Source organism: Cebus imitator, unplaced genomic scaffold (genome assembly GCF_001604975.1).
Source record: "Cebus imitator isolate Cc_AM_T3 unplaced genomic scaffold, Cebus_imitator-1.0 Scaffold309, whole genome shotgun sequence".
NCBI lineage: Eukaryota > Metazoa > Chordata > Mammalia > Primates > Cebidae > Cebus > Cebus imitator.
In genome coordinates, this window is record NW_016107624.1 from 789,065 (window position 1) to 800,697 (window position 11,633).

At 35.2% G+C, this 11,633-nt stretch overlaps 1 protein-coding gene across 1 annotated transcript in view; it reads right to left on the bottom strand.

The window, feature by feature from the left end:
* Positions 1–11,633, bottom strand: part of MEGF9 (multiple EGF like domains 9) — a 107,032-nt gene that overhangs the window by 46,197 nt on the left and 49,202 nt on the right. Inside the window, 1 exon segment of the mRNA XM_017503291.2 lies at positions 7,581–7,782. Coding sequence (XP_017358780.1) covers positions 7,581–7,782 — 202 coding nt within the window.

An 11,633-nucleotide genomic window follows, 5' to 3' on the forward strand; every position in this document is an offset into this window, starting at 1 on the left:
TACAGGCACACGCCACCATGCCCAGCTGAATTTTTGTATTTGTAGTAGAGACGGGGTTTCACCATGTTGACCAGGATGGTCTCGATCTCTTGACCTCGTGCTCCACCCGCCTCGGCCTCCCAAAGTGCTGGGATTACAGGCTTGAGCCACCGCGCCCGGCCGACCCCCACCTCCTATGGAAAGCCTTTCCTATTGCACTTCAATTTACTTACTCCTGTTATTTTTCCACTCTAAACTACTATACTTACAAATTAAGCATATATTTATAAATTATTTTGTATTGTATGTGTATGTGTTCCATAGTTTTACACAGATTAGATTATAGGTTTCTTGAAAAGAACAAAAGCAATACCCCTAAAGTGCCTAATAAAAAGGAAAGGCAATATAATAGATATTGCAATTGGTATTTGTTCATCAAAGGGCTGGGCCTTTCATGTACTAATTTCTACTAAGCCAAAACTAGGATTAGTCCTTACAAAGAAAAGTTATTATTACATAACATGAGTTACATCACACCAAAGTCAGTGTCTGATGACCAAAAGCCAACTAGAAGAAATTTCTGGAAAATATTAAGAAGTCTGCACCAGCATCGAATTTCTCATTCTCTTTGCTCAATATCTGAGATTTTGAGAAAGGCTGTACCAGAAAAGTGGATAGGAGTATATACTCTAGATCCAGACTGCAAATGTTTCAATCCCAGCTCTTTTACTTACTGGCTGATAGGCAGGAAATTAGGTAAATTACTGAACTTGTATTTTTTTCCTGTACAAATGAGAATAATAATAATAGTACCTACATTATATAGTTGCTATGAGAATTAAATAAATTAATAATTGTAAAGGGTTTAGGATAATGCCTAGCAAGTATTCAGTTTAAGCTATTATTATTCTAAAATATATAACATTCAATTTTAAAAGGTATAATAGGTTTTTAAATGAAAATTGAAGAGAATTTCTTCTGTTATAATGAACAATTTCTTCTTTAGCATACTAACAAAAAACAAATACCCCAATATCTACTCATACTCCAGGGTGGTTGATTTAGTCCTCCTTTTTGGTATAACACTAATACTATTGCCCACTTTAAAAACAAACAAACAAACAACAACAACAACAAAAAAACGACCAAGCACGGTGGCTCCTGCCTGTAATCCCAGAACTTTGGGAGGCCAAGGCAGGTAGATCACTTGATCCCAGGAGCTGAAGACCAGCCTAGGCAACATGGTAAAACCCTGTCTCTACAAAAACATAAAAAAATTAGGCAGCTGTTGTGGTGCATGCCTGTGGTCCCAGCTACTCAGGAGGCTGAGGTGGGAGGATCCATTGAGTCCAGGAGGTTGAGGCTGCAGTAAGCCATGATTGAGCCACATTGCACTCCAGCCTGAGTGCAGAGCAAGATCTTGTCTCAAAAAAAAAAAAAAAGTTTTTTTTTTTTAACAGAAAGAGCTGAATCTATGTGACAGTCTAAGTGGACACACACACACACGTAATTTAATTTTCTTCTTTTAAACATTTTAACATTTTTATGGATATATAATAATCATATCTATTTATAGGACACATGTGGTTTTTATATAAGCATACAATGGGTAATGATCTTTGTGTTGGAAACATTCCAAGTCTACTTTTCTAGCTGTTTTGAAATATACAAAATACAGTTAACTATAGACACCTGATTGTGTTCCCAAGCACTTGACTTGATCTTTATTCTTCTATCTAACTGTATTTTTGTACTAATTCTCAGAAAAATCCTTCATGTTAGATATATTAGTCCTATTTTACAGAAAAAAGCACTGAAGTTCAGAGAGGTCAAATAGCTTAATCAAGATCACACAGCCAGTGGCTGAACCAAGAACAGAATCCAAATCTACCAATTCCAAATTCTACTCCCTTTCTACTACACATCTCATTATTTATCTACAACTTCCTTTCTCCCTTAACCCACTCATGTATAATTTTCAGCAAAGCAGAACACAGAGATATTTCCTCATTGGTCATCCATGTCGTCTTGCAAAGCACATAGTCCCGCAAGTTTCCATTTCTGTTCTAGTTTCATGTCAATTTAACTTCCTACTAAGAAATTCAGTGCTTAGGGCTATGTGGATTTAGAACTCCTAAGCCTTTCTTATAAAAACTTCAAGTGTGGGCTTTTAAACTACTTTTGTGATGCACTACTTGTTCTGACAAATTGCCTGACACTCTGAAATAATATTTTATTTGAGACAGGATCTCACTCTGTTGCCCAGGCTGGAGTGCAGTAGTGCAATCGCATCTCACTGCAACCTCCGCCTCGCAGGTATAAGCAATTTTCCCACCTCAGCCTCCCAAGCAGCTGGGATTACAGATGCATGCTACCACACCCAGATAATTTTTGTATTTTTAGTAGAGACAGGGTTTTACCATGTTGGCTAGGCTGGTCTTGAACGCCTGACCTCAGGTGATCCACCCACCTCAGCTTCCCAAAGTACTGGGATTACAGGTGTGGGCCACTGTACCTGGCCTTTATTTTTTAATAATATTTTTTAAAACTAAAAAAATTACTCTGTTATGACTGATAGAAGTATAAATTTATCTCAAAAGTTTAACATGCCAAAGACAAACAAGAAATAGGGCAAGTAAAGAAATAAAGACTGAAGCAAGCATGGAGGAAAACTTACTGGAAGAGAGATCAAGAAACTGAGAGGCTGAAGTATTGTTAGGCTCATCTGTTGATATTGCAATCATCTAAAATTATGGCAAGTGTAGTGTCAGAGATAACAGTGAGCCAAGTGTAAGAAATAAAGACTGGTACCCAGGAGTAGAAACAGCAGCAAGGAGGTGTGACAGCATAGTCTGCTGCCATGAACTTCAAAGGGGTTTTTAGGAAGGAGGCTGGGAAAAACACTCTGGGAGCAGCAATGAAGAGCAAGGGAGATATCTATTCCAACTCCAGGTCTAGAAAAGTAAGAGTGTGAGACAGAAAACAATCATTACTTGCATAGGTTGCAGGGGAAGCAAGGTCCTTCCAGATTTCACTTAGAAGAAGATGCTAAAGGATTTGAGAAATCAACATACTCTGATGCTATCAGGATAATATAAAATCATGTGTTACCTCATTAAAAAAAGAAACCTACTAAGGATAACAGAAGCTATCAGGTAGGTACATATAGAAAATAGTCCATATAGAACAGGGAAAAATAATACAGTCAGGTGCCACAAAATGACATTTTGGTCAATGATGTACAGAATATATCATGATGGTCCCTTAAGATTAAAATGAACCGAAAAATTCCTATCACCTAGTGACATCATAGCTGTGGTAACACAGGGCAACACATTACTCGTGTTCATGGGGAAGTTGGCGTAAACAAACCTACTGCACTGATAATCATATAATGGAATAGCACATACAATTATACACGGTACATAATATTTGATAATGAAAATAAATTACTGTTACTGGTTTATGTACTTACTATACTACACTTTTTATTGTTATGTTAGAGTGTACCTCTACCTATTTAAAGAAAGTTCACTAAAACAGCCTCAGGCAGTTTCTTCAGGAGGTGTCCCAGAAGACACTGTTATCATAGATGACAGCTCCATGCATGTTATTCCCCTTGAAGACCTTCCAATGGGATGAGATGTGGAGGTGGAAGATGGTACTATTGGTGATCCTGACTTTGTGTAGGCCTAGGCTAATGTGTGTGTTTATGTCTTAGTTTTTAACACAAAAGTTTAATAAGTAAAAAAATAAATAAAATTTAAAAATAAGAAAAAGCTTATAGAATAAGGATATAAAAAAGAAAATATTTTTGCACAGCTGTATAATGGGCTTGTGTTTCAAGCTAAGTGTTACCAAAAAGAGTCAAAAAGTTAAAAAAAAATCAAGAGATTATAATGTTAAAAAGCTACAGTAAGGTAAGATTAATTTATTATTGAAGAAAACTTTTAAAAAATAAATTTAGTGCAGCCTAAATGTGCAGACTTTATCAATTCTATAGTAGTGTACGATAATGTCCTAGGCCTTCACTTTTACTCACAACTCAGTCACTGACTCACCCAGACCAACTATCAGTCCTGCAAGCTGCATTCACAGTAAGTACCCTAGACGGGTGTGCCATTTTTATCTTTTACATTATGTTTGCTATATCTTTTCTATGTTTAGATAAAAAATATTTACCATTGTATTAAAATTGCCTACAATATTCAGTTCAGTAACATCCTGTACAGGTTTGTTGCTTAGGAGCAACAGGCCATTTCATATGGTCTAGGTATATAGGAGGTTATACCACCGAGGTTTGTGTAAGCACATTCTATGATGCTTGTCTGACAATGAAATTGCCTAATAATACATTTCTTACAACATGTCTCCATTATTAAGTAACGTAGTAATAATATTATAGGTCTCTTCCACCTCCTGCATGAATCATTCGTTACTGAATATCAGATATTCTACATGAGATACTAACAAAAAACCTATTTATCAATTTTAAATGAAAAAAATTACAATTCATTTTATGTCAACCCCCAATAACTAACCAAGTTCCTAAAGTGTAACTAAAACACAGTAAAGCAACTATACAAAGGTAACAAACTCCCATATTAGGATATAAAATGCTGAAGACATCATTTCCTGAGCAAAAACAATTTGTAAGTTTAACAGTGGCTATAAGTAGTAACACCCTACACATTCTCTTTGTTGATATTTTGTGCACCTTTCAAATTGTTGACATGTGATTCTGACAGTCTACCAACTATATGTGAAATTTAACACAGACTTCCCACACATTATCTTGTTTAAAATGCAGTATTTGGCCTTATTGCATTTCTGTGAATATGTATAAATGTAAATATGTATCTTATAATCATCAGCCAAAACACACTGAATTGAGAGATAATTAATTCTAGGACATTTGGATGTTAAATACCAAGAGGTTTTCCACTAGGAAAAACATTAATTGCAAAGTCATTCTGTGGACTCTGCTTACGCATTACATTTGTTCAAATGGGTTAAATTGCAGCTTTAGTGTATAAACTTAACTATACCCTTAACATCAGAATTCTCAGTCAAAATGGGAAAATAATAATGTTCTCCTCAAGGGAGTTTTTGTAAAAATTAAATTAGATAATGCACATCAAGTAGTTAGTACAATGCCCTAGCATATAGCATATGTGCAATAAATGGTTCCCATTAATTATTTGTATTATCTGTCTAGCAATTGCAACTTATAAGATTTACACATGCATTATCTTGCTTGATTCTTAAGACAAAACAACTTTATGCAGGAGAGAGACAGGACATGGATTATTATCTCCACTTCACAAATAAAAAGACACACACTTAAAAGAATTCGGCCAGGCATGGTGGCTATTCCCTGTAATCCCAGCACTTTGGGAGGCCAAGGCAGGAGGATTGCTTGAGGCCAGGAGTTCAAGACCAGCCTGGGCACACAGTCAGACCCTGTCTCAAAATAAAATAAAATAAAATAATAAATAGAATAAAATAAAGGTCAAAGTAAACTGCCTGAAGTTACATGATTACCTAGAAATACCCGTCATGATTGGATATAAACCACCATATAAACCAGGGGTTTGTAAACTTTTTCCAAAAAAGCCAAATAGTGGTTTGCAGCCCGTATAGTCTCTATCACAGATAGTCAATGCTGCCACTATAGCACAAAAGCAGCCATAGATAATACGTAAATAAAAGGGTGGAACTATGTTCCAATAAAACCTTATTTACAAAAATAGGCAGTGGGTTGAATTAGGTTCATAGACCAGAGTTTGCAGACCCCTGCCCTAGACCTTTAGATTACTAGTCTAGTGTACTTTTCCATTACTTTATGGTTACCACCTATTTTCAGGATAGTATTTTAGCATTAAACTTAATAGTATTAACTGTCAGAGAAAAGATAAATCAGGAATAATTTGTAGAAGAACCATGAATACAGTAAGATATTATACAAATATTAGTATTCTGCTTTTTCCACTTTTACAGCTTCTATTATAAAACTCTCTCTTAATCCTTCCTTTCTTCCTTTCTCTTCTAATAAAAGATTGGGCCTAGAAGTAAACACTCTTCTATCTCTCCAAAAAGTACTCAAAACAAATCTGTAGAATATTATTCTAAAGAAAGTAGTGGACATTCCATAAGACACCAGAATGAGCAAACTTAACAATATCCTTTAAAAATGGTAAGCAATGTGAAACTTCTGAACCTAACTTGTACGAGCATGTTTTACAGGGGATGGAGGGAACAACATTAAGCAACTAGTTTATTCTCAATCTGAAAGAACAGAGTGATTATCAGTTTTCTCATTACAGAATCCATATAATATGCTATGGTGGTAAAGACACTAGACTTGGAATTGAAAGACCTAATTTGGAATTCTTCCTCTGGTACTTACTTTGTGGCCTAGTAACCTACATATGAGGAGTTGCTATGAGGATTAAGACAAATTATTTTAAAATTCCCAGCATCATAAGCATTGATTATTGCTGCATTTGAAAATATAAACTTCTTAATGAAGTTCTCTTCTATATTTTTAATAAACTACAATATGATACAATATTCTATAACAGTACAATATCATTTATAAAACATCTAAAATATCTATTGCTAAAGTATAAAGCACTTTTTTGTCAAGGAGCTAAAAGCTCTTAAAACATATTCTCTCATTTAAAACCATAATATTCCTTTGAAATTAAAACAAACCAGAATTTATTGAGTGATATGTGCTAGGTATTTTATACATATCAACTCATTTAACCTTCACAACAACCTTGAGAAGAAACAGGCTTAGTTAAATGAAATGACTTGTCCAAGGAACACAGCTTCTAAGTGGCAGCAGATCTCGGGATACCCAGGTTACACTGAGTATAACCTGTCACATTATTTATTTTCATTATTTAACACTGTCTCTTCAGTTTTTTGACTTGGGGTCCACAAAAATCAAAGTGCCTCATATATGGTCAAAGAATAATTACTTTCAGTGTGGTACAAGGCAAACTAGATTAAATTACCTCCAAATAACATACTAATTTAAAGACAATCCCTGATTAATCTACTTTTGGTCTCAAAAATATATTGGTAAATAGAGCAAAACCAGCCTACTTACCACTAGTTAAATAAATTAGGGTATTCCCAAGTTCAGCTTTAGATGTCCAAAGAAACAAATGTAGAATTTTGATTAGACAGAAAAATAAACCAAAGAACAAATTTCCTCAAACTCTAATGGTATATTAATAAACGTAAGAACATTTCTAAACCTCCTAGCAGGTTTCATGCCTGAAAGCCCTTCCAGAAAGCAGATTTCCTCCTCAATGATTTTTTCTCATGAGATTTATAGAAATTATCCCAAAAAGAAATTGGTGATTCTAGTGCTTTTGAAGAACTAAAACTCAGTAGATTAGAAGTTTTTAAATCCTGACTTTAAATATAACACATAAAGTAAGGGAATAAAAGTATACAAAATACTTTGTAAATCTACGACCTTCCTTCCACTTTGTTTAAACCAGTATGGTCCTTGAGAGTAGGAGCCTTTTTTTTTTTCCCTTGCTAAAATAAAATAAACTTCAATTCCACCCTGTGTTGCTTACCTGTTGCACAGTATGCTGAGAGTTCCATGTGGACTACAGTCACATGGCTGACAGAGTCCAGAAGTGTAATTTGGGTAAAAGCCCTCTTTGCAGGTTTCACAGTGAAGCCCCTGATAACCTGGCTGACACTCACACTGTCCTGTGGTCTGGTTGCAGCGATTCACATCCAGGCTTCCAATCACAGAGCAGTTACATACATATTCTGCAAAGGAAAGAAGGAAAGAGACATTACCAACTAAGATTTAATGCCCTCTTAATAAAATGAACTCTATTTTATTTTTCTTAATGAGTTTTCGTGACAACTTTGTAAGGATAGATAAAATTAACTCTAGTTCAAATTTACTTTCTATCCTGTTTAGCTTATTTAAATCAAGAAACGTATGGAGAATATAAATTATGTAGAGAGAGAGTGTGTGTGTATGTATGTATTATTAGTTTTTCTGAATTACACGCCACCAAAGGTAGGTTTATCTACATAACACTAAGGAAACATGTTGGAAATGACAACATGTTAAATAATAAATAATCCCATTGCAGAGCAGCAAAAGCCTAAGGCTCAGATGATTAACTTTGGTAACCTATTTAAGGTCACACGAGATTATGCTATAGCTAGAATCATAAGCTAATATGCTCTGCCCAGGAAGAAATTAATGAAGAGGTCTTTTCCTCTCAGAAACCCCGTCCTCTACGAAAGATGCTGTTTCTCTTTCTCTTCTACCTATTAAACCTCCACTCCTAAACTTAAAAAAAAAAAAAAGAAAGAAATTAATGGAGAATTGAAACTTTAAGGAAATTATGAACAATAAATCCAGAGGAGAAAGTTTACAGGTTCATCCTGATTTGTGAGTTAAAACCAATCACAATTTGAATGTCTTTCCCAAATTAAAATATTTGGAAAATAAACATTTCTTTTAAATATATTTCAAACAGTTCTCTGTTGTTTGCTTCATTTTTTTCACTTTTCAAAAGCAATGTTTTGATTTTTAGTTTTTGTGAGTACATAGCAGGTGTATAAGGTGTGTATATTTATGGGGTACCTGAGATATTCTGACACTGGTATGCAACGTGTAATAATTACATCGGGGTAAATGGGATATCCATCACCTCAAGCATTTATCCTTTGTGTTACAAACAATCCAGTTATACTCTTTTAGTTATTTTAACATGTACAATTAAATTATCATTAATTATTAAATTATTCACCATAGTCACTCTGTTGTGCTACCAAATACTAGGTCTTATTCATTCTTTCTATTTTTTTTTTGTACCCATTAACTATCCCCACTTCCTCCCCACCACACACCTGCCTACTACTCTTCGCAGTCAGACAGTTCTTTGGATAAAAAATATTTAGAAGCCCTTAGTTTCAGCCTTCTAATGCAAAGATTCATTTAAAGGTCAGTTAGGATTTGTTTTTTTGCTACTGCTTCTATTCATTTTATCAAAAGGAAAGTGTTATCAACATAGTTTGATACAGTATTCACAGATGACTTTGCATTAACATATTTATTCTAGCAATAGGTACCAATCCAAAAGAGCTATGATCCTACCCTTAAAGGGTCCTGAGAAATTTATGGTACAAATTATAGTTCTAAATAGGTAAGGTACTATATAAAATGGCACTGTACCAATAAAGTTTAGCTTGGAAAAAAAAGTCTTTAATATTATTTCTGATTATTTCAAAAAGCTATGAGACAACTGCAAATCCAGAGTCTTACATAGAAAGCTATAAAGGGGTTTGTGTCTCTATTCTAGAAAAGGAAATTAAGCTTCAAAATTCTTTATATAATTACAAGAAGCTTATTTATTCACACAAGTCAAAATAAAAGATTGCTCAAAGAAATTCCCACTTGGCCAACTCTATACCTCCCACACTTCTGCAGTTCCTAACCTTTGGTGTCACCATTTCTCTGCTCTTCAGAGCTCTTCTAGTTCGTAAAGATAACAAATAACAAATAAATAGGCCAGGTGTAGTGGCTCATGCCTGTAATCCTAGCACTTTGGGAGGCCAAGATTGCTTGAGCTTAGGAGTTTGAGATCAGCCTGGGAAACATGGTTGCCCACCTCTACAAAAAAAATACAAAAATTAGCTGGGTGGCCTGGCATGCACCTGTAGTCCTGGCTACTCCGGAGGCTGAGGTGGGAGGATCACTTGAGCCTGGGAGGCTGAGGTTACAGTGAGCGAAGATCTTGCCACTGCACCCCAGCCTGGGTGACACAGTGAGACCTGTCTCAAAAAATAAATAAATAAATAAATAAGTAAAGTAAAATAAATAAATAAATATTGACAGCTTATTTATTTTATGTCTGTTTCAAACTTGGGTGGTAAATTAGTTACAAAACCCAAAGGAAAGTTCACATTTCTTCAGCCTCAAGCTTAGGAAAGGAACCAGCTTCCCATTACAATCAAGATTCTTATTTTCACTAGGCTATATAAGCATGACATTTCTTTGACGGAGTTACATGTTTTCACATATCTACTTTTTGTACATGTGTGTTGTGGTTTTTGTAAATAACAAAGCCACGTTCAGTGGTCTGTAAACCTGCCAATGACAACTTCATGACAAGACCTTCACTCCACCAGAAATGACCAGAACACTTAAAATAACATTTTTCTTCTGAAATCTGGCAGAAATTCAACTTATATCCAACTCCTCCTGCTGGATCTATTTTATCACAAGTTAAACTAATCAAATTATGTTGGTGTCAGCAGAACTAGCTCAAGAAAAAATGAAAATACTAAAAAAAAAAAATTTCTATAATAAATACTATGAATTTTATTATTTCCTTACTAAGAAATTTCCATCTGAAAACTGAGTCGGTGTTCCCAAGGAGTAAGATTAGCAATATTTTCTAAAGAATTCAATTGAATCTAAGAACTCAGATATAAACACTTAATATTTTTCCCAGTTAAGTTCTAATGGATAAACTTTCAATACTAACCAAGTTCGCTAGTTATTATTTCTATAGTCAGTCTAATATCTTTGTTATTCCCTGAACATACTCTGGTTAGTCTTGTCTCTGAACCTTTGCTTATTCTGTGTATCTTGGAATGCTCTTTTTCATATATTTAAACCTATTCTCTATTTTAAGAATCAACTGAAACTCACTTCTCCATTAACTCTAACTGTACTGCCCCTATTATGAATCAGTAAGAATAGCTACTACCTAAACCTCTCAAATGACAACAGTTTGAAGAGGCAGTAAGGCGAAGCAGTTAGAGCACAGATTGTAGAGGTAGATGGCTAAGATTTAAATCCTGCTCTCTCGCTAACTTTATCACCTTAGGCAAGTTAATTAACCTCTGTGTGCCTTCATTTTTTCTTCTGTAAACAGGGCATAATAATAGGACCTCTAACACTCAGCCCCAATACTTAAGCTGGAAGTGGTTTGGAATACTGCGATAATTAATACAACAGCTGGAAAAAAGTAGAAAGTGATATCAGATGAAATAATAAATGCAACTCAGATGTTAGATTAACAGGCCACAGCTTCATTATACCCTGAGGGTAAAATCTAAAAGGCTGATAATGGGTTTAGTACCATAGCAGCTTTTAATAATGTCTGGAAAACAGAATTAGTGTCCTGTTATGCAGAAATCCATGTTGTGGCTCATCCAAGTAGACAATAAGAGGATATTCTATTCATAGTAGGCTCCACTCATTAACAATATATGTGCCTAAAAATACAGTGGTAAAAACAGAAGGATTTAGGATGTATGTTCAGAGAAGATGAAAAATGAACATTTCTTTATTATTCATCCTTGGTACTGGGCCAGGCACGGTGCCTTACCTCTGTAATCTCAGTCAGCACTTTGGGAGGATGAGGCGGGCGGATCAAGGGATTGAGATCATTCTGGCCAATATAGTGAAACCCCATCTCTACCAAAAATACAAAAATTAGCTGGGTGTAGTGGCATGCACCTGTAGTCCCAGCTGCTCGGGAGGCTGAGGCAGGAGAATTGCTTGAACCCAAGAGGCGGAGGTTGCAGTGAGCCGAGATTGCGCCACTGTACTCCGGCCTGGCAACAGAGAGAGACTCTGTCTCAAAAAA